Here is a 20,084-nt window from a genome sequence, read left to right as displayed (position 1 = left end):
GATATATGATCCATTTCTTACTAAAAAAAATACATAATATATGTATTGAAAAAAGTCTAGCAAGATTCACATCGAGGTGGCTAGAATGTGGAGCAAGTGGAACTCTTTTTTTTTGTTTTAAGATTTTTTCCTTCTTTTTAGGTAATCTCTACACTGTATGTGGGGCTTGAACCCACAACGCCAAGATCAAGAGTTGCACTCTACCGACTAAGCCAGTTAGGCACCCCACAAATGGAACCCTTATACACTGCTGGTGAGAATTCAAAATGGTCTACTTTGAAAAAGGACATGTCATTACCTTATGAAGTTAAACATATATTTGCCATTTGACCCAGCAATCCAATTCATAAAATAATAAAAGAAATAAAAATATAAGTACAAAGACTTGAATGCAGATACTCATAATTATTAATAACACAAAACTAGAAACAACCCAAATGTCCATCAACTGGCAAATAGATAAATGAATTGTGGTATATGTATAATCTGGTAAATAACAAAATCAACCAAGTAAATTTAAAGATTTAACTGGATTTATTAAATGATTCATGAATCAGGCAGCACCCCATCTAGCAAAAGAGGTGCTCCATGGTGTAGTACAGAATGGAAAGGTTTTTTTTGTCTTTTTAAAATCTATTTATTTATTCTTGAGAGAGAGCAAGCGAGCATGCATAAGCAGGGGAGTGGCAGAGAGAGGAAGAGAGAGAATCCCAAGCAAGCTCCACATTCAGCACGGAGCCTGATGCGGGGCTCAAACCTACCAACCGTGAGATCATGAGCTGAGCGGAAATCAAGAGCCCGAGGCTTAACCAACTGAGCCACCCACGTGCACCTCAAAATGGAGAACGTTCTTATAGGATGGTGGGGCAAGAAAGTTATTAGCAGAAGAAAAGAAGTGTTCCTGGCAAGGCTGTTTTTTAGGGGGAAAAGCAAGGTGTCTTATCATGCAGACTACCTCATTTCACTTTGAGGGTAAAAGAGGACCCAGGTGCCTGCCTGATTGGCAGGAATTGAAAAATTCCTGACTGACCAGTTAAGACTACATTTCTAGGGGAACTTGAAACTGCAATTAGATTATATATTAATTAAGCATTGATTTGGGAACTTGGTCTAAGTAACACTATTTTGGGCCTCTGTTTTGTTTTTTTTAATGTTTATTTATTTTTGAGAGAGAAAGAGCATGAGTGGGGAAGGGGCAGAGAGAGAGAGGGAGGCACAGAATCTAAACCAGCTCCAGGCTCTGAGCTGTCAGCAGAGAGCCTGACACAGGGCTCGAACTCGGAAACGGCAAGATCATGACCTGAGCTGGTCAGTCGCTTAACCGACTGAGACACGCAGGTGCCTGTTTTTGTTAACAATCCATAGTATGGGCAGTTATTTAGCAATAGAAAGAAATTATCTACACATACAACATGAATGAATCTCAGAAACATTACACTAAGTGACAGAACTCAAATACAAAAGGTTACATACTGGGGCGCCTGGGTTCCTCAGTGGTTAAGCATCCAACTCTTGATTTTGGCTCAGGTCATGATCTCATGGTTCAGGCTACCACAGAGCCTGCTTGGGGTCCTTTCTCTACCTCTCTCTCCCTCCCTCCCCCTCTCTCTCCCCCCTCCCCCTCTCTCTCCCCCTGCCCCTCCCCTGCTTTTGTACTCTCTCTCTTGAAATAAATAAACATTAAAAAAAATTTTTTTAAAAAGGGGCACCTGGGTGGCTCTGTTGGTTGGGCGTCCGACTTGAGCTCAGGTCATGATCTTGTGGCTCATGGATTCAAGCCCCATGTTGGACTCTGTGCTGGCAGTTTGGAGCCTGGAGCCTGCTTTGGATTCTGTGTCTTCCTCCCTTTCTCTCTGCCTCTCCCCACTCATGCTCTGTCTCTCTCTCCTTCAAATATAAATAAACACTAAAAAAAAATTAAAACAACAAATAACAAACAAAAGGTTACATTGTGCATACATATATTTTATATTAAAGTCTAGAAAAGGCAAAACTATAATGACAAAAAAGAGTCAACAGTTGACTGAGTAGAGTGTGTGGTGGGAAGGATGTGGGGAGGGCAGGGAAGATCAGAGGGCACAAGAGAACGTTTTGAAGTGATGGAAATTTTTTTTTTAAATGTTTATTCATTTTTGAGAGACAGAGAGAGACAGAGCATGAACGGGGAAGGGGCAGAGAGAGGGAGACACAGAATCTGAAGCAGGCTCCAGGCTCTGAGCTGTCAGCACAGAGCCCAACGTGGGGCTTGAACTCACGAACTGTGAGATCATGACCTGAGCCGAAGTCAGACGCTCAACCAACTGAACCACCCAGGTGCCCCTGGAAATATTCTATATATGGATTGTGGTGGTAGTTACACAACTATATACTATTATTAAAATTCATCAAACTGTATACTGAAAATGGGTACATCTTACTCTATGTAAATTATACCCCAACAAAGCTGGAAAAAATTCAGTGTAGCATATACAACTTAAGACTTACACATTTTCCTTCATGTGAAAAATAATTGTAATACATTTTTTAAAGATTTTATTTTATTTATTTTGAGAGAATGAGGGCACAAGTGACTAGGGTCTGAGGGGGGGGCGGGGGGAGAGAGAAGAGGGACTCGTGCTCACCAGAACTGGGGCTCCAGCATACCTGATTCGGGGCTCAAACTCATGAACCCCAAGATCATGGCCTGAACCGAAGCCAGACACTTAGCCGATTGAACCACCCAGGCCCCCCTAAAGATTTTAAGTAATCTCTACACTCGATGTGGGGATGGAACTCACAACCCTGAGATCAAGAGTCTCATGCTCCACTAACTGAGCCAGCCAGGCGCCCTTGAGGTCGTTTGTTTATGAAAACAAGCTCTGGCCAATTTTATTAAAGATGTCATCTTTTTAAACTTAACAAATTTTTAAGAGTGCCTGGTTGGTTCTGTTGGTGGAGTGTGAGACTCTTCATCTCGGAATTATGAGTTCAAGCCCCACGTCATGTGTACAGATTACTCAAAAATAAAATCTTTGGAAAGATGACGTCTGAGTGCTGGGACCATAGTTTGTTTTGCTTTTATTTATGTATCTTCCAATTTCTCTACAATAAATGTGATTTTCTATAATTATTTCCCGAAGCGATGATGATGATGATGACCTAACTGAAGTAACATTCAGTTTGGTTTGGCAGTGCAGCGTCAAGGAGGATATTTGAACCTGGATCTCCATACTCTTGGCCATTATACTCTTCTGCTGGCTTCAGACTTCCATGGTAAGAACAGCCTGGGATGCTTAACAAAACTGTGCATCATCCTATTGAATCTGTATGGTTCATAAATCTTCAACAGTGATTCTTACCATTGGGAATTTTGATGGGACTATTGCCTAGATGTAGGATCTGAGGATCTGAAACCTCCTGAACATTTTCTTAACATATTAAGGGTCTGTCATTGATGCCAAATAACCTCACATATATATTAGTTACCCCACCTGGAATCTATCATCATTAATCCTTCCTGGAAAGTCATCCCTGACTGTGACCCCATACATGCTCAGTCAGGTGACTCTCTGTCCCCACTACCAGCATCCGAAAGTGTACAGATCTTCTTGACAGGTGTTTACTTAATTCAGGGACTGGTGCACGCTCGCCCCTGAATTGCGATAACCAAAAATGCAAAAATGCCTCCAATCATTGCCAAATGTCCCTTAAAGGGACAAAATTACTCCAAAATTAAGAACTACAAATTTGTGTCTCATATCAGTCTAACCATCCTCTCCTCCAGCCTCTCCACAGCTTCAGATTCCTCAACCTTGCTATTCAAAGTATAGTCCTTGGACTAGCAGCATTGGCGTTAAGGGGGCTTGCTAGAAAAGCAGAATATTAGGCCCAACCTCAGATCTACTGAATCAGGATCTGAGTTTTACCAGGATCAACAATCCCTGGTGATTCCTATGCACATTAAGTTTGAGAAGCACTACCAGGTCTCTAACTTACTTGGGGGTGACTATCACTTGGAACAGAGGTTAACAGTTCAACAAAATTTCTGGAGATGATCATTCCATGGTAAAGGGCAGGACCTAAGAATCTGTATTGTTATCATGTGGCTCAGGTAATTCTCATCCTTGGGCAAATTTGGGAATTGCTACTCTAAAATAAACATCAGATTTTGTCATTATCCACCTAAAATTAAAATCTCTTTAGTGACTCTCCATGGCCTACAGTAGTGATTCTCAACTCAACCTTAGGTGCTTACCTAGGAAGTCTTTAGAAATCTGGATGCTAGGCTGTTCCCCAAACCCACTAAAAACTCTAGGGGAGGGACCCACCCACTGGCGAATTTTTCAAAGCTCCCCAGTTGCAGCCAATGTTAAGAACCACTGGGAATGATCAAGCCTGAGCTGCTTAACCTAGATTAGAAAACCCAACTGTGAAAGGCCCCTGCCTGCGTTCCTAGCCCTATTTTGCGTTGTGTTTTTGCCTGTGCATACTACACTCCAACCTCACTGAACTACCTATAATTCCCAAACCTGTGGTACAGTCATGCCTCTGGGCCTTTCTATAGGTTGTGCTCTCTGAATGGCAGTTATTCATCCCTAAGGACTGAATTACCACTTAGCTCCTTCGCCTTTAGAGTAATTTTAGATTTCCTTCACACACCTGCCCAGACAGAGTAATTCATTCTCTTTTCTGTGCTAATACCATGCCTCTTTGTGTAGAGCTCTATTACTACACTTATTACATTATACAGCTGATTCTTGAACAACGTGGGTGTGAACTGTGCAGGTCCACTTAACAGGCAGATTTTTTTTCAATACAGAACAGTACTGTATTTTCCTTAACATTTTTTTTCTCTTATTGTAAGAATACGATATATAACATATAAAACATACAAAATATGTGTTAATCAACCATTTGTTATTGGTAAGGTGGAATTCTGGTCAATAATTAAGTTTTTGGGGGAGTCAAAAATTATACACGGATCTTTAATGGCAGGGCATGAGGTGTGTGTGTGGAGATGTCAGTGTCCCTAACCCCCACGTTGTTCAAAGATCAACTGTAGTAATGGGTTACAATTATTATATCTTGAGAATGAAAACTAAGGCTGGTTTAGTTTTATATCCCTAGTACCTAGCTAAGGGCCAGGAATATGGTAGGCAGCTAGTAACATTTTTGACCTAGTGAAAGTAGTATAAAAGAAGAAAAAAAAGAAGAAAATAAAAATGAGCAGGAATATTATTACTTTCTTTAAAAATCTGAATTAATATAATCTAACATTAAAATCTTAATTAGAAAAGAACTTTAAGCTGTGAGTTTCATCTGGAGAAATATGCATGAAGGCAGTAAGAGAGAAATAAACCCTTTCCTTAATTCAGTAACATAATTTGGTCCACAAATTCATTCCAAGGAGTTGAAATAATCCTGTTTCTTTATGTGTCTAAGGCATTTTTTGAACTGAGGTAAAATTCACCTAACTTAAAAATTACATTTTTATTTTTTTTAAATAATCATTTTAAAGTGTATTTTAGTAAATTCACAATGTTATACAACCACCATCTAGATTAAGCTCTAAAATGATTTCCCTCCCCTCAAAAGAAACCCTGCTACAAACATTGGGGTACATGTGCCCCTATGAATCAGCACTTTCAACAATAGCCAAATTATGGAAAGAGCCTAAATGTCCATCAACTGATGAATGGATAAAGAAGATGTGGTTTATATATACAATGGAATACTACTTGGCAATGAGAAAGAATGAAATCATGCCATTTGCAGCAACGTGGATGGAACTGGAAGGTATTATGCTGAGTGAAATAAGTCAGTCAGAGAAGGACAGATATGAGTTTTCACTCATATGTGGATCTTGAGAAACTTAACAGAAGACCATGGGGAAAGGGAAGGGGAAAAAAAAAATTGCAAACAAAGAGGGAGGGAGGCAAACCATAAAAGACTCTTAAATACAGAGAACAAACTGAGGGTTGATGGGGGTGGGTGGGGGGCAGGGGAAAATGGGTGATGGGCATTGCAGAGGGCACTTGTTAGGATGAGCACTGGGTGTTGTTATGTAAGCGATGAACTGTGGAAATCTACCCCAAAAACCAAGAGAACACTTTATACACTATATGCTAGATAATTTTACAATAAATTATATTAAAAAAAGGAATAAAAAAAAGAAACCCTATACTCAAGTAGTTAGTCACTCCCCATTTTCCTCCTAGCCCCTGAAAACCACCAGGAACATTAACTTTTAAGTTACACTAAGGTATTTAAAAGATATAAAGCAGGTATTTAAAAAGGTCTAGGTTCTAGATGGCTGTACAATTGTTTCTAGTCACACAGAAAAGAGTACATAGTTTTTTTCAGTATCTCAAAAACTCCAATGTTTTATTAACCATTTTATGTACACTGATACCGTCTTGAAAACTAATAAAAACATGTCCAAAGCTTCTTATATAGTCACTGTACAAATGCTCATGTATGTTTTCTACATTAATAATGAAGATGAAAATGACACAATAGTTACAGCTACATAAAAATATATACAAGGACTTAAGACACATTTGATATTATTTGGTTTACAACATGTGTAGATACTACACAAAAAATGAGGATATAATTTGCAGAAAAGTAAAATGTGACCAAAATCACTTTTCTTAAAATTTAAAAATAAAATTCCTGACAATAGCAATTACTAATTTACAGCCAAATCTTAGACTAAGTCAAATTAGCCAGGGTTAGACATAAGTTAAGTTAAACATTTTGTATTTAAAAAAATAAGTTTTTCAGTTTAAAAAACATACATTTCATAACATTTTCTCAAAATTAATTAAGAATGGTTTATCCATGTCCTTCCAGATTCTGGAAACACATTAGAAAAAGTGAATATTGAACAGCTGATTCTTTGGAAAGCTGCACCCAAGTACCCCTTTTATTAGGTTGTGACATCAGCTAAGAGGGCCTTTATTAGGTCTGGAAGGCAAGGAGCTGGAGCTCAGGTACGAATCTACTTATGCTCAAAGAGAGAAAGGCCATGAGAAGGGAGCTAGACAACCCAGGATAGTAGTGGCACTTGGATGTGGAGTTGCCATAGTGGGTCAGAGACAGGCTGGTGTATCATCCTTTGGCTCAGGTGCTATAGGAACCAATCCCTATTCAATATACATATGTATTTTTTAGAGTAATCTCTATGCCCGACATGGGGCTTGAACTCACAACCCTGAGATCAAGACTCACATGTTCTCCCAACTGAGCCAGCCATGTGCCCCCCTGCTCAATATTAAATGAGAACAGAAATATTTCAAAGTGTGCTTACCAAAAACAGATTATGTACCTTCATATTACAAAGCATAGAAGGAGACATTTATTTTTAAAAAGTGAGCTAAAAAGTTATGAGGTATCTCCTTACTTCATCTTAAAACTAACCCAAGAAACAGACGTTTAAAAAATTCTTTAACTATTAAAATGTTTAAAAGGCACTTGAAATATTGCTTTCCAATCCAACTCAAACATACTGTCAATTAATTTTGGACATAAAAAAAGCGCATAATTTTGGTGCAATTTTTCTTGTAATTCAGTGATACTTTCCATCTACAGGGCTGAAAGTTTTGAGGGATAGAGCCCCAACATTCTGCTACCTGAAAGTGCTTTTAGCGTAGAAACAGGAAGGGCGTTAATGATTTGCTCTCTCAGTGACAACATCCTGTAGTCGTTTAAGCAAAACATCATCATTTTCTTGACAGAGGCGTTTGGCAGGTGATTCTGCATCACCATCGATGGCTATTGCTCGCTTCTTGGTTCTCTGTTCACCCTGTCTTATCATATTGTTGATATCTTTCAAACTCTGCAAAAATAGAGGACATGTGTGAGTAAAAGGGGAAAAAAAGCAAAGAACTAAGCTAACTGCTTTTTCCTGCACTCTACCCAAAGCTGAACACTAGGGTAGAGATTATCTTTTGAATCTAGGCCAACCTAATAAGAGCGATTAGATCTAATCTTTTCATGGTTTTAAAAACTGGATTTACTTTACAGCAGTAGTACTCAAAGACACTGGACCAGATGCAGAAATATCAAGGAGCTTACTAGGAATGCAAACTCTCAAGCCTCACCCTAACACCTACTGAATCAGACACTCTAGGGATGGAGTTCAGCAATCTATGTTTAATCAAGCCCTCCAGGTGATTCTGAGCTCCCTTGACATTTGGAATCCTCTTCCTAGAGCAATGCTTTTTAAGCTTTAATGTGCTTACTAATCATCTGCAGATCTTGTTAAAATGCAGATTCAGATTCAGCAGGGCTGGCATGAGGCTTGAGATCAAGCATTTTTTAAGTTTATTTTTTAATTTTTTTTTTTTTTTGACAGAGAAAGAGAGAGAGAGAGAGCACATGCACGTGTGAGCAGGGGAGGGGGTAGAGGGAGAGAATCTCAAGCAGGCTCCACACTGAGTGTGCTCCGTACTGAGGTGTGGGGCTCAATCCCAAGACCCTGGGATCATGACCTGAGCCGAAATCAAGAGTTGTTCAACTGACGGAGCCACCCAAGTGCCCCAAGATCCTGCATTTTTAATATGTTCCCAGGTGATGCTGATGTTGAAGGTCTATAAACTATATTGAGTAGAAAGGCCTTAGAGTAGTGGCTCCTGAAAGCTGTGGATCATAACTGTCTAGAGAACCTGACTGGCAGAGCTTTGGGATTCAGTAGGTCTATTGAACAGATCCGTGTTCAACAAGGTCCCCCAGGTGATTCCGGTCTATGGTTTTGAAATCATTGCCTTAGAAGTCAGGTGGTCCCATCTTTGATTTCATTTAAGAATCTCTTCTAAACATCCTTGTAGGAAATCAACTTCTATGAAGAGGAAATGCAAATCTGTGAGGTATTCTATCTCAAGTGAGGTTGACTTCTGGAGACATACTAAACATATTTGCTTGATAGCTTTTCAAGTATCTGAAAACATCAATCATATAACTGTCACATATTCATCACTGTACGGGAGTTAAGAGGATAACCACAGAACTTTTTGCATAAATAAGAGAAGGCCTCTGTTTTTAGACTTTTCACTATCCCATCACCAAAGGAACTTCCACTTTGAAAGCTTTCCTTTAAAGTCAATATTCCTCGTGTCTGACCACCTGCCTTACTGGTCCCTTCTCAAGATCGTATTTAAGCAGGGTGACACATTGGACTCTTGCAGTGAACTTCCCTAGTATCACAACAATAGTGATGGATTAAGCTACTGAAGCAGTTGAATACACTGCTCTTAATCACAGGAAACTTGCCACAGTAACAGTTCATATTATTTAAAAAATTTTTTTAAATGTTTATTCATTTTTGAGAGAGAAAGAGACAGAGCGTGAGTGGGGGAGGAGCAGAGAGAGGGAGACACACAACTCGAACTCACGAACAGTGAGATCATGACCTGAGTATCCATAAACCTCATGTGTATATTGCTATCACGGTATTTGTGATATTCTGACAAAACTACCTTCTTATTCATCTATTTTCCTGCCTGGTTGTGGATTCAGATCAAGGCAGGGAATGGATTTTCTTTTTTTTCAATTCACTGCAGCAATCCAACCCCTATATTAATTACAAAGAAATGCTTTATAAAGCCCTGCTGACATGAAGTGTAAAGAACAGTCTGAGTCAAAAGTGAAGACCAATATTGTGGGTTTACGTGTTTTAAAAAATTAAAAAATATTTATTTTTGAGAGAAAGAGAGAGAGATAGCGTGAGTGGGGGAAGGGCAGAGAGAGAGGGAGACACAGAATCCAAAGTACGCTCCAGGCTCTGAGCTGTCAGCACAGAGGCTGATGTGGGGCTTGAACTCATGAACCAAGAGATCATGACATTTGCTGAAGTCAGACACTCAACTGACTGAGCCACCCAAGTGCCCCAATTCATATTTATTACTAGTAATTTTGCAGACAAAGAGCAAGATTAAAGATTATTAACTGGCAATATGAAATCCAATTTTTAACACAAGTACATAGATTGTTGTAACACCTTACCTTAGACGGGCTGCCATTGAACTTATATAGCAGAGCACTCCTTGGTGTAAGGCCTGATGCATTCTTGTGTGGGGAAACATAAATGGAGTGCTGCTGGGAAATGCGGCGTGGTGAGCCTGGTTGTTGCTTAATATGTGGAAAAGGAGAGAGTGGTGGAGCTTCCATCTGAAATAATCCAAAAGTAAATTTTTGTATGATAAAAGTTCTTTTTTGAATCCCACCATATTTTTATTCCTTTATTTTTTTTAAGTAGGCTCTGTGCCCAACATGGGGCTTGTAACTCACAAACCCAAGATCAAGAGTTGCATGTTCTACCAACTGAGCTAGGTAGGTGCCCCCATATTTTTATTCTTATTGGCATTTCTTATGTGTCAGCTACACCATAAGAATCTATTAATGGCTGAAAAAAAGCAAAGACATGGTCCATTACCCCTTGTTTTTCAAGAGTTACTAACAGATAAACTAAAATTTATTTTCCTGCATCTTTCAGGAAATACTGAAGAATTCTGAGACACCCAGAAGTGGTAATAAGCCAGGAGTATAGTATAGTATATAGGAATAAGCCAGAAAGGAGAGGCAAAGAGTAATCAGTATTCTAACACAATGATAATCTCTGTATATACATAACATACACCTCCTGCCCCATAACCAAAGCCATAGCAGAGAGAATAAAAGAGAGACAGAACTCTATGAGCCAGAAGGATGGGTCCATCATGAAACAAATTTGTTAGTGAAATGATTAAGACTTTATACTGAAATGCAAATTATTTAGAAATAGAATTAGGGAAGCAGGGTCTGCACTTTCCTTTAATATTCTCGACAATGTTTCCATTCTAGGAATAAATAGAGATGGTTCCTTAATTAATAATTTCATCGTCTTCAACTGAAGCTAATAAAACTAGTTTCAATTGGCTCATGACAGACATATTCATGATAAGGAGAGGTGGAACTGATGGGAGTTGAATGAATAGTCATGGCCTCTGAGAATAGTCACAGACCGCATTCCTTGAAATGTAAAGGGAGACACAAAATACACATATATGGCTACTGGCTAGATGCAGTTTCACTTGGTTCCTCTTACAACTAAAGTCTGCTTTCCTGGGAACCAACCTCAGCTTATACACTGATGATGTTTTCACAGGCCTGCTAGTACTGCCAAATCTGCATTAAAATGTCTTAGTGTTGCCTCTACTAATGATTCAGGCCTATTTATTTCCTTTTCTCTTTATCTTGAGAAAAACATTTATCTCATATATACATATTACAATAGAAATTAAGAGAAAAAATTAGCAGAATTGTTTTCTTTTTTCCACATTCTCATCTAGTAGTTGCCCATATGTTAACATAATTTCCAGCAACATAATCATAATACGGATAAAATTTCCCTGATTTCTTCTGGTCTGTGTTGTATGATAGTTTTAATCATTCTCTAATTAATTACTGGTATTTTTTTTTCTCCTATAAAATGCATCAGTCACACTTTAACTCTGAAGCACTTATCTAATAAACTTATAGTAATCTAACTATGACTATGAATATTCATATCATAGTAAAATATAAAACATACCATATGGTCCTGATTTGACAAGTCATATCTCAGTGCAAATGACTTCACTCTTCCTACATATATTGTATTATAAAATTTGATAAGATCACCTCTTTCCTCTTTCACTGGTCCACTAGAACAGTCAGGTGTTTTTGTAGCATCTTCCAATTCTGTTAAAAGATTCAGGGTTATGACAGATGTATTATAATGCACAAGTGGTGATCTGAATCACAACTCTATGATATAAAAACAAAATCAGAAGCGCCTGGATGGCTCAGTCAAACATCTGACTCTTGATCTCAGCTCAGATCTTTTTTGTTTTTTTTAGTTCATTTATTTATTTAGAGAGACAGCAGAGCCTGATGTGAGGCTTGAACTTACAAACCATGAGATCATGACCTGAGCTGAAATCAAGAGTTCTATGCTTAACTGACTGAGCCACCCAGGTGATCCTCAGCTCAAGTCTGAATCTCAGGGTCGTGAGTTCAAGTCCTGCATTGGGCTCCATGCTGGATTTGGAACCAACTTAAGGGGAAAAAAAAGTAAACACAAATCTTTATATAAAGCAATTAATGTTTTTAGAAAATGTTTGAAACCCACCTATATTATGTACAAATTAAATTGGAAACTTGAGAAATACAAATACACGTACTTAGGCTAATACTCTTTTTTTTTTTTTAATTTTTTAAATGTTTATTTTTGAGAGACAGCAAGAGACAGAGTGTGAGTGGGGGAGGGGCAGAGAGAGAAGGAGACAGAGTCCAAAGCAGGCTCCAGGTTCTGAGCCTGATGTGGGGCTCAAACTCAAACCAGGAGATCATAACCTGAGCCAAAGTTGGGAGCTTAACCGACTGAGCCATCCAGGCACCCCAAGGCTAATACTCTTTTCTCTAGATACTATTTCAGCAAGAATTTTTTCACAACGATACTTTTTAAGTTTATTGATTTATTCATTATGTATTGGTGGAGGGGGGCAGAGAGAGAGAGAGAGAGAGAGAGAGAGAGAGAGAGAGAATCCCAAGCAGGCCCCATGCTGTCAGCATAAAGCCCAACGCAGGGCCTGAACTCATGAGCCACAAGATCATGACCTGAGCTGAAATCAAGGGTCGGACGCTTAACTGGCTGAGCCACCCAGGCCCTTCTCAAATTTTTTATGCACAGTCCCCTTTCCCTGTAACACCTACTACTATCCTAATAAATGCTATTCCAAGCCATATTGGCTTTGTAACAGCTGTTGTAGGTTATTCTCACTACATGGATCAGTCAAAATTATTTAAGGTCCTCCTTTGATTAGAAATTTCTGGACACAGAGACTATACACAGTCTTCAGATTTGTGTGTCATTCCAATTCTAGTCATTAATATTTATATAAAGTAATGGGCTCTATTTATTTTGAAGGAACCAAACATTTAAAACTCTCTGGGACCTTGGTGGGATGCCTGGCTGGCTCAGTCAGCAGAGCATGTAACTCTTAATCTGGTGGTTGTGAGTTTAAGCCCTATGTTGGGTGTGGAACCTACTTAAAAAAACAAAAAACAAAGAAACAGTGATATTTTGGCAGTTTCTTGTGAACTCTAAAAGGCATGACCATAATATAAAAACAAGTAAAACTGTGCTCTATTTATATCTTCATTGTCTATCTGGTGATTTTAAGATGGGCATAATGTGAAATAAAGTTACCTGATTTTCAATATGCAGTTACCAATATTATATATCTCATATGAAAACAGAATTTTTGTCTCATGAGAGAATTTGCTTTTACTGTTTTCTTTTAATGTGACCTACTCAACATTTCAAGTATTTTGTTTTTATTATGTTTAATCTCTACACCCAACATGGGGCTTGAACTCACGACCCTGAGGTCAAAAGTCACACACTCTTACGACAGAGGCAGCCAGGCACCCCAACAACATTTAAAATATTGCAAATAAGGAATATGGCCTTAGACAAATTAGCGTGAAAAAGAAAAAGAAAAAAAAATTTAAAGAGAAATATTCATCAATAAAAAACCATAAATTTTATACTGCTTAAAAAATGATAGGGGTGTATGGGTGGCTCAGTTGGTCGACTGTCTGACTCCGGGTTTCCACTCAGGTCATGATCTCATGGTTCATGGAATTAAACCGTGCATTGGGCTCTTACTGACAGCATGGAGCCTACTTGGGATTCTCTCTCTGTCCCTCCCCCACTCATGCTCGCTGTCTCAAAAAAAAAAAAAAAATTAGGGGCGCCTGGGTGGCGCAGTCGGTTAAGCGTCCGCCTTCAGCCAGGTCACGATCTCGCGGTCCGTGAGTTTGAGCCCCGCGTCAGGCTCTGGGCTGATGGCTCGGAGCCTGGAGCCTGCTTCCGATTCTGTGTCTCCCTCTCTCTCTGCCCCTCCCCCGTTCATGCTCTGTCTCTCTCTGTCCCAAAAATAAATAAAAATGTTGAAAAAAAAAATTTTTTTTTAAATAAAAAAATAAAAAAAAAATTAAAAAAAAAAACTTAAATAACTAACAGCTGTTACTGAGGTCTTACTATAAGCAGGTCTTGTGTTAAACATCATACTTACATCATTCTTTGTAATCCTTAAAACAAGTCTCTGAGGAAGTACTGTAAACTTGTCAGTGTACCATTATACACTTGAGTATTGTATTTGTTACTGAGATTAAGCTGTAATCTGGGTCTCTCAAGTGTTCTAGTCAATAATGCCAGTCTAGGGTGGTCTGCTGACATAATGGTGAAGAATTGGTATTTTGATCAGGAAGCTCATTCCCAACAGGTAGCTATTATAAGAGTTTCTGTTAGGTTTACCTTAATCAAAGGCCAATGCTTTGCTAATTAACATACTCAATGTAAGAAATGGGTTTTTATTCATTAAAAAAGGGGGGGGTGGGCACGCCTGGATGACTCAGTCGATTGAGTCTGACTTTGGCTCAGGTCACAATCTCATGGTTCGTGAGTTTGAGCCCCACAATGGGCTCTGTGCTGACAGCTCAGAGCTTGGAGCCTGCTTCGGATTCTGTGTCTCCCTCTCTCTCTGCCCCTCCCCCACTTGTGCTCTTTCTCTCTTAAAAATAAACATTAAAAAAAAAAAATTCAAGGGGCGCCTGGGGGGCTCAGTTGGTTAAGCGGCCAACTTTGGCTCAGGTCATGATCTCACCATTTGTGAGCCGGAGCCCTGCGTCAGGCTGTGTGCGGACAGCTTGGAGCCTGGAGGCTGCTTCGGATTCTGTGTCTCCCTCTCTCTTGGCCCCTCCCCTGCTCACACTCTGTCTCTCTCTTTCTCAAAAATAAACAAACATTAAAAAGCAATTTAAAAATTTAAGAATCTGGTTTTTATTGATGAAAATAGTGACTGTTATGAAAGCCTAATGCTTAAAGTTGGTGCATGTTGGGGAAATTAGAAGTACTTAAATAGACTGGTTAACATATTTGAGACACTGTCCACAATATCATGATACAGATGAGTGATTCACTGAAGTCTGTGGAGCTCTACTATTATGGATGATAATGAAGACCAGCCCTGAACTCTGATGCATGTCATTTGCTTGATCCTGGCTTTAAGGCTAACAGAGTCCTGAATCTGGAATCTTGGCACCTGCTTCAAGTGAACCTTTAATGTGTGAGGTGGTGGTTGGACAGCTGGGTGTTTGGACAACCTATATAAGATGCATAAACTATGTGTGCTTTCTAAATAGTAATCATTTTATACCTAATTAAGAATTTTATAGAACCAGAATTGTTCTTCACTATGTGGTGTTCTTTGTTATGTTTAAGTCATAGCAACCAACCGTAGCTGGAGAAACTTTAACATACCTTATCTGAACATAAACTTGCCTGACTGTATCCTCCACTGTAACTTTTTCCTTTTTGGTGCCAGAATTCCTGAGTCCATTATCACTGGATACTTGTGCAGGTCTGTGCCACCACCATTGGATAAAATCTTAAAAATGGTTGTTTGCTTGCTAATAAATATCTAGTTAATAAATGTATATACAACAGCAGTTGATTTGAAACCTTTAGGTTGTAGAGAGTAGCTAACCTTCATTGACCTCAAATTTCATTTGCAGATACTGTATCTATTGAACTTCACTGCTCCTTGTATGCCAGATACTTGCTAGTAGTTACTTTGTTCCTCATGAGAACATTACTTTCCAGCGAACCTCTGGTGCCAGTTTGTCTCTACCCCCACCCCACATGCCTGGTTTTGTATGGACAGAAAAACTACCTGGGACAGATGAGCAACATGTGTTACAAAAATAGAAAGGCTGTGTGTGTGTGTGTGTGTGTGTGTGTGTGTATTTTATACACACGTTTGTAGTTGATGTATATGTACGTATATATAATATATATGCATTTTTTCAGTTTTACTGTCTGATACACTTCCATTGCCTTGAAAAGGCTCGGGAATAATATATCTATGTAAAAAGAATTGAGCTTGGCTTATGTATACTTAAATAGGGCAGATTCTAGGGCATTGTTATTAAAAATATTTTTGGTGAGTAAGATCTTAAAAGTTCAGATCCCAAAAAACACCATAATGATCACGGATATCTACGTGATTAAAAAAAGAGTCCTTGACTCTGGCAATTTTCTCTAAGAATTTATCCTAAGGATATGGATCAAAGATTAAGCTACAGTGATGTTCCTCACAAAGCTATGTATAATGGTTAATAATCTAAATGTCCCACACTGTAGAATACATCACAGTACATGTGTTACACATGTACACATTAAGTAATGGGAAGATGAGACAAGGAAAAGATGGGCAGAAGAAGCATTTTTACAGCTTATCAACATAGGAATAATTACCTTGACAATATGAATAATTGATTTTCCTTTCTTTGAAAAAAATTTCCTAGTGCCTCAAGTCTTACATATCATGATGGTTAACAACAGGATGGCAGCTTTGTTGGTGGTGGAAGAATACTTATATACTTATTAATGAACAAGACATTTCCTTGTCACCCCAGGCAGATCACTGACAGCTACCTTACTTCCCCTGTAATTCAGATTTATTTTTAAAATTTATTAAGAGCCTTTTATGTGTTTTATTAATGTTGTAAGTATACTACAAAACTTTTTTAGAACAAAAAAATTTTTTTAATGTTTATTCATTTTTGAAAGACAGAGAGAGACAGAGCACAAGTAGGGGTGGGGCGGAGAGAGAGGGGGACGCAGAATCTGAAGCAGGCTCCAGGCTCTGAGCTGTCAGCACAGAGCCCGACGCAGGGCTCGAACTCATGAACGGTGAGATCATGACCTGAGCCAAAGCTGGACACTCAACCGACTGAGCCACTCGTGCGCCCCACAAAACTTCTTCTAAAGCACAATTAATAGGGGAAAAATGGTTTCAATTCACAACCTCTTTGGATGGAGGCATCTGACTCATACTTATCTCAAACTTGTTTCTTCCCAAATGCTTTCACATATGCATTATCCATTCCGCTTACATCACTAACTCCATGCTGCCTGACATCCACTGCATTACGTACGATGTAATCAAAGGTATATTACATATAGAATATTAAATTGGGCAACTTACCATAATCTGTCATTTCAAAATCACCATTTATGTTTTTATTGTATGCCACAACTTCTTTTGGAATACTTTTCAACAGTACACTTCTATAGACCTACAGGTTAGAGTGGAAAAAGACTGCTAAGTCATAAAGATGCACAGTTTAAGCAAAACCAAAATAAGAACAGAATATCATGCCAGTTAAAAGGTATTTGTCTGTAATGGTGATAATCGAGGGCAAAATGTTACTAGGCTGGTAAATATAGATTATAGCAACCATCTTAGTAGAGGGGATATGGAAACAGAGCCTACCACCTAATACTGCCACTGTAGTTTACAAAAACTAAACACTGATGAGGTTTTGCCAAATAAAAGCAATTTCAAATATCTGAGCTTGTTCTTCCTTTTAATTCCTTGCATAAGAATCATTTGATCTCATTAAGGCTTGTTTTCCTACTCCCGTCCCATTCCCATCTCCTTTCAGATGGTCACATGAAAATGTTTCCCTTCCTTCTTCTAAATTCTTTCCTACCTCCAAGACAGCTGAAAGGCATAATCCATTTCCCCTCATCCTATGGGTGGTAGGTATGAGAGGATATTTAGGAAGCTATGGCTCGGTCCACTTTGGACCCACACTAACTTCACCTTAATGATCTTTAGGGATAATCTGGACCTTTCTAGAATCTGTTCCTGAAGGATTTTTCTGAAGAGGTCCAGACACTCTTAGTCTATCAAAGGATATAACAAATGCTTGTACTTGGCTCTTCCATGTATTTTAGAGCTTAAAGAAGTGAAACTCTACGTGGGGCTCTCTTAGAAGGGGGTGTGACTACCAGTACTTAAGCATGGGATATCTGAGTAGCTACATCACATCACATCTCTCTTCCTAAGATGGCAGATCACCAAGGCTCAAAAAGAGGTCATTATGCTCCCTAGAGCTCAGCAACTAAGCTCCTGAGTGGTCAAAACCTTAAGGTAGCCCAACTTTATGTTCTTCAGCTGTAATAATAACAATATGGAACTAATAGTCATTAAATACTTACTATGTGTCCGGCCACTAGGCTAGCATTTTATATTTCCATGACTGAAAGGTTTTATAGGATTTTTACCATGGCTATTATAAAATGACATTATCAAATATGCTTGGTATCTATTTAAAGATTCAAACATTAAGATTCTTAGTAGGTGGCAAATGAAGCTAGACTTGAGCTAATAAATCCTCAAATTTCATGGGATTTTAAACATCATTAGAGAATCAAGTCCCACACAATTAGAGAATATTATTATTATTATTTAAATTTATTTTTTTGGTAATCTCTACACCCAACATGGGACTCAAACTCATGACCCCTGAGATCAAGAGTCACGTGCTCTTCTGAGCCAGCCAGGCATTATTATAGATGATTTTCATTAGATTATTTATTTTAAAGTTTACTTATTTTGAGAGAGAGAGTGCGTGTGCAAGTGGGGAATGGGCAGAGGGTAAGAAAGAGAAAAAGGCAGAGAGAGAAAATCCGAAGCAGGCTCTGCACTGTCAGTGCAAAGCCAGATGCGGGGCTCCCACAACCCTGGGATCATGACCTGAGGTGATATCAACAATTGGACACTCAACCAACTGAGCCATCCAGGCACCCCTAGATTTTTTATTAAAGTAGGCTCCATATATTACGTGGGGCTTGAAATTCACCACTGTGAGATCAAGAATCTTATGCTCTATAGATTGAGCCACCCAGGCACTTCCCTTCATTAGATTTTTTTGTGAAAAATGTCCCCACTCAACAAATGAACAAATAAATGGAATAGGAAAACACATGACAAATATATGCAAATATATCGATGAGTATATAAACAGCCAATTTCCTAGCTTTTACTGAAATTTTCTTTAGAGTTTAATGATATCCACTAAACCAAAAAATCTAAAGTACAGTAAACCTATAAAAGAAGTTTACCTTTTCTATGACTTGTCAACAGAGAACTAGTACAAATCTATTTTTGGATGGGAGGAAAAATGTTACTCACATGACTGTTTGCCTGGGGCTGATTCCTATAACTTTTCATTATTTCTTGAAAAGTTCTTTCTTCTTTTGTTACCTAAGGAAAAGTAAATTCTGCATTTATCAGTTGCTCTTAAAAGAAAAATGGCTCTGAACAAAAGCTTCAATTATAGGTTGGCAGTGAGAGCAGTCCTGCAGAAAGTCATTAACCCCAGGCCAGTCCATGACTAAAAACCACTACCATTTATGATTTTTACTACCTTTAAAGTTCAAGCTTTGTGGCCTGTGGGGACTCAGCTAATAGCTTCATTAATCAAAAGCACTGAGATTGCTATGGTATAACTTTACTGAAAATACATTTCTTTTTATAAAAAGAATGACACCAGAAAACTCCGATCTGCTGCATCCCCTGCAGTCTCTGATTTTACTGACTTTTAAAGTACCCTCTTAAAAGTAAAGTAGCCACTTACTAAAGGATAAAAAATGTCTTATGGTGATTCACAAGAAAACTGAACAATTATTACAGGATTAGGTTTTTAATATTTTAGGACAGACTATATGGTTTCTAATACTTAGAAAAGTTATGGTGGAAGGAAGGAAAGGAAGGAAATGAATTGGTGATCCATAACAGTATCCCTTCCAGTCTATTTATTATTATAAAATTTACTTAAATTACTCCTTCTCTCTGCTTTACTGTCCGTTAGCACTAAACCTGTTCTTCCATAATGATGAGCTAAAAATGGCAAAGCCTGCACTCTGAGAGTTCCATGGAAAACACAAAATATTAGGTAATAACATTTATTAATCTCTATTTTGTATAGAGATCTTAAAGGCATTGTGAGAGAGGAGTCAAAAGGAGTTTGAAAACATGTCCTCTGCCTCAAAAAGCTTAAGAATTAGGTCTTAACTATGTACATCTGCGAGTACTGCCAGTGTGGTCAGTATGGTTCAGACCAAAGTTATAGATGATTGTTTCAGGTATATCAGAATTTTAAAAAGCAAGTAAGATATACTATTTTATGAATGAAAGCATGTTGTAGCACCTAGAAAGTAAAAT

The 20,084-nt window shown here is 38.4% G+C and overlaps 1 protein-coding gene and 1 long non-coding RNA gene across 5 annotated transcripts in view; one reads left to right on the top strand and one right to left on the bottom strand.

Annotated features, from left to right (window-relative positions):
- Positions 1-141: 141 nt before the first annotated feature.
- LOC121012232 (uncharacterized) overlaps positions 142-20,084 on the top strand; it is a 44,617-nt gene continuing 24,674 nt past the window's right edge. The window contains exons 1-2 of the long non-coding RNA XR_005782026.1: positions 142-253; positions 3,172-3,252. This is a non-coding gene — a long non-coding RNA (uncharacterized LOC121012232). The remainder of the gene's footprint in view (positions 254-3,171; positions 3,253-20,084) is intronic.
- RBL1 (RB transcriptional corepressor like 1) overlaps positions 6,333-20,084 on the bottom strand; it is a 61,706-nt gene continuing 47,954 nt past the window's right edge. For 3 of the 4 annotated variants that reach the window (XM_040447109.1, XM_040447110.1, XM_040447111.1), the window contains 5 exons: positions 19,053-19,124; positions 17,058-17,148; positions 11,552-11,700; positions 9,985-10,149; positions 6,333-7,819 (listed from right to left, as the gene is read on the bottom strand). In XM_040447109.1, the coding sequence (XP_040303043.1) occupies positions 7,649-7,819; positions 9,985-10,149; positions 11,552-11,700; positions 17,058-17,148; positions 19,053-19,124 (648 nt within the window). In that variant the 3' untranslated portion in view covers positions 6,333-7,648. Of the gene's footprint in view, positions 7,820-9,984; positions 10,150-11,551; positions 11,701-17,057; positions 17,149-19,052; positions 19,125-20,084 lie in introns of those variants that run through there. The other variant, XM_040447112.1, reaches the window with a different exon arrangement.

This window comes from Herpailurus yagouaroundi, unplaced genomic scaffold (genome assembly GCF_014898765.1).
Source record: "Herpailurus yagouaroundi ecotype Mexico unplaced genomic scaffold, PumYag 196, whole genome shotgun sequence".
NCBI lineage: Eukaryota > Metazoa > Chordata > Mammalia > Carnivora > Felidae > Herpailurus > Herpailurus yagouaroundi.
This window is presented reverse-complemented; position numbering and strand designations above follow the sequence as displayed.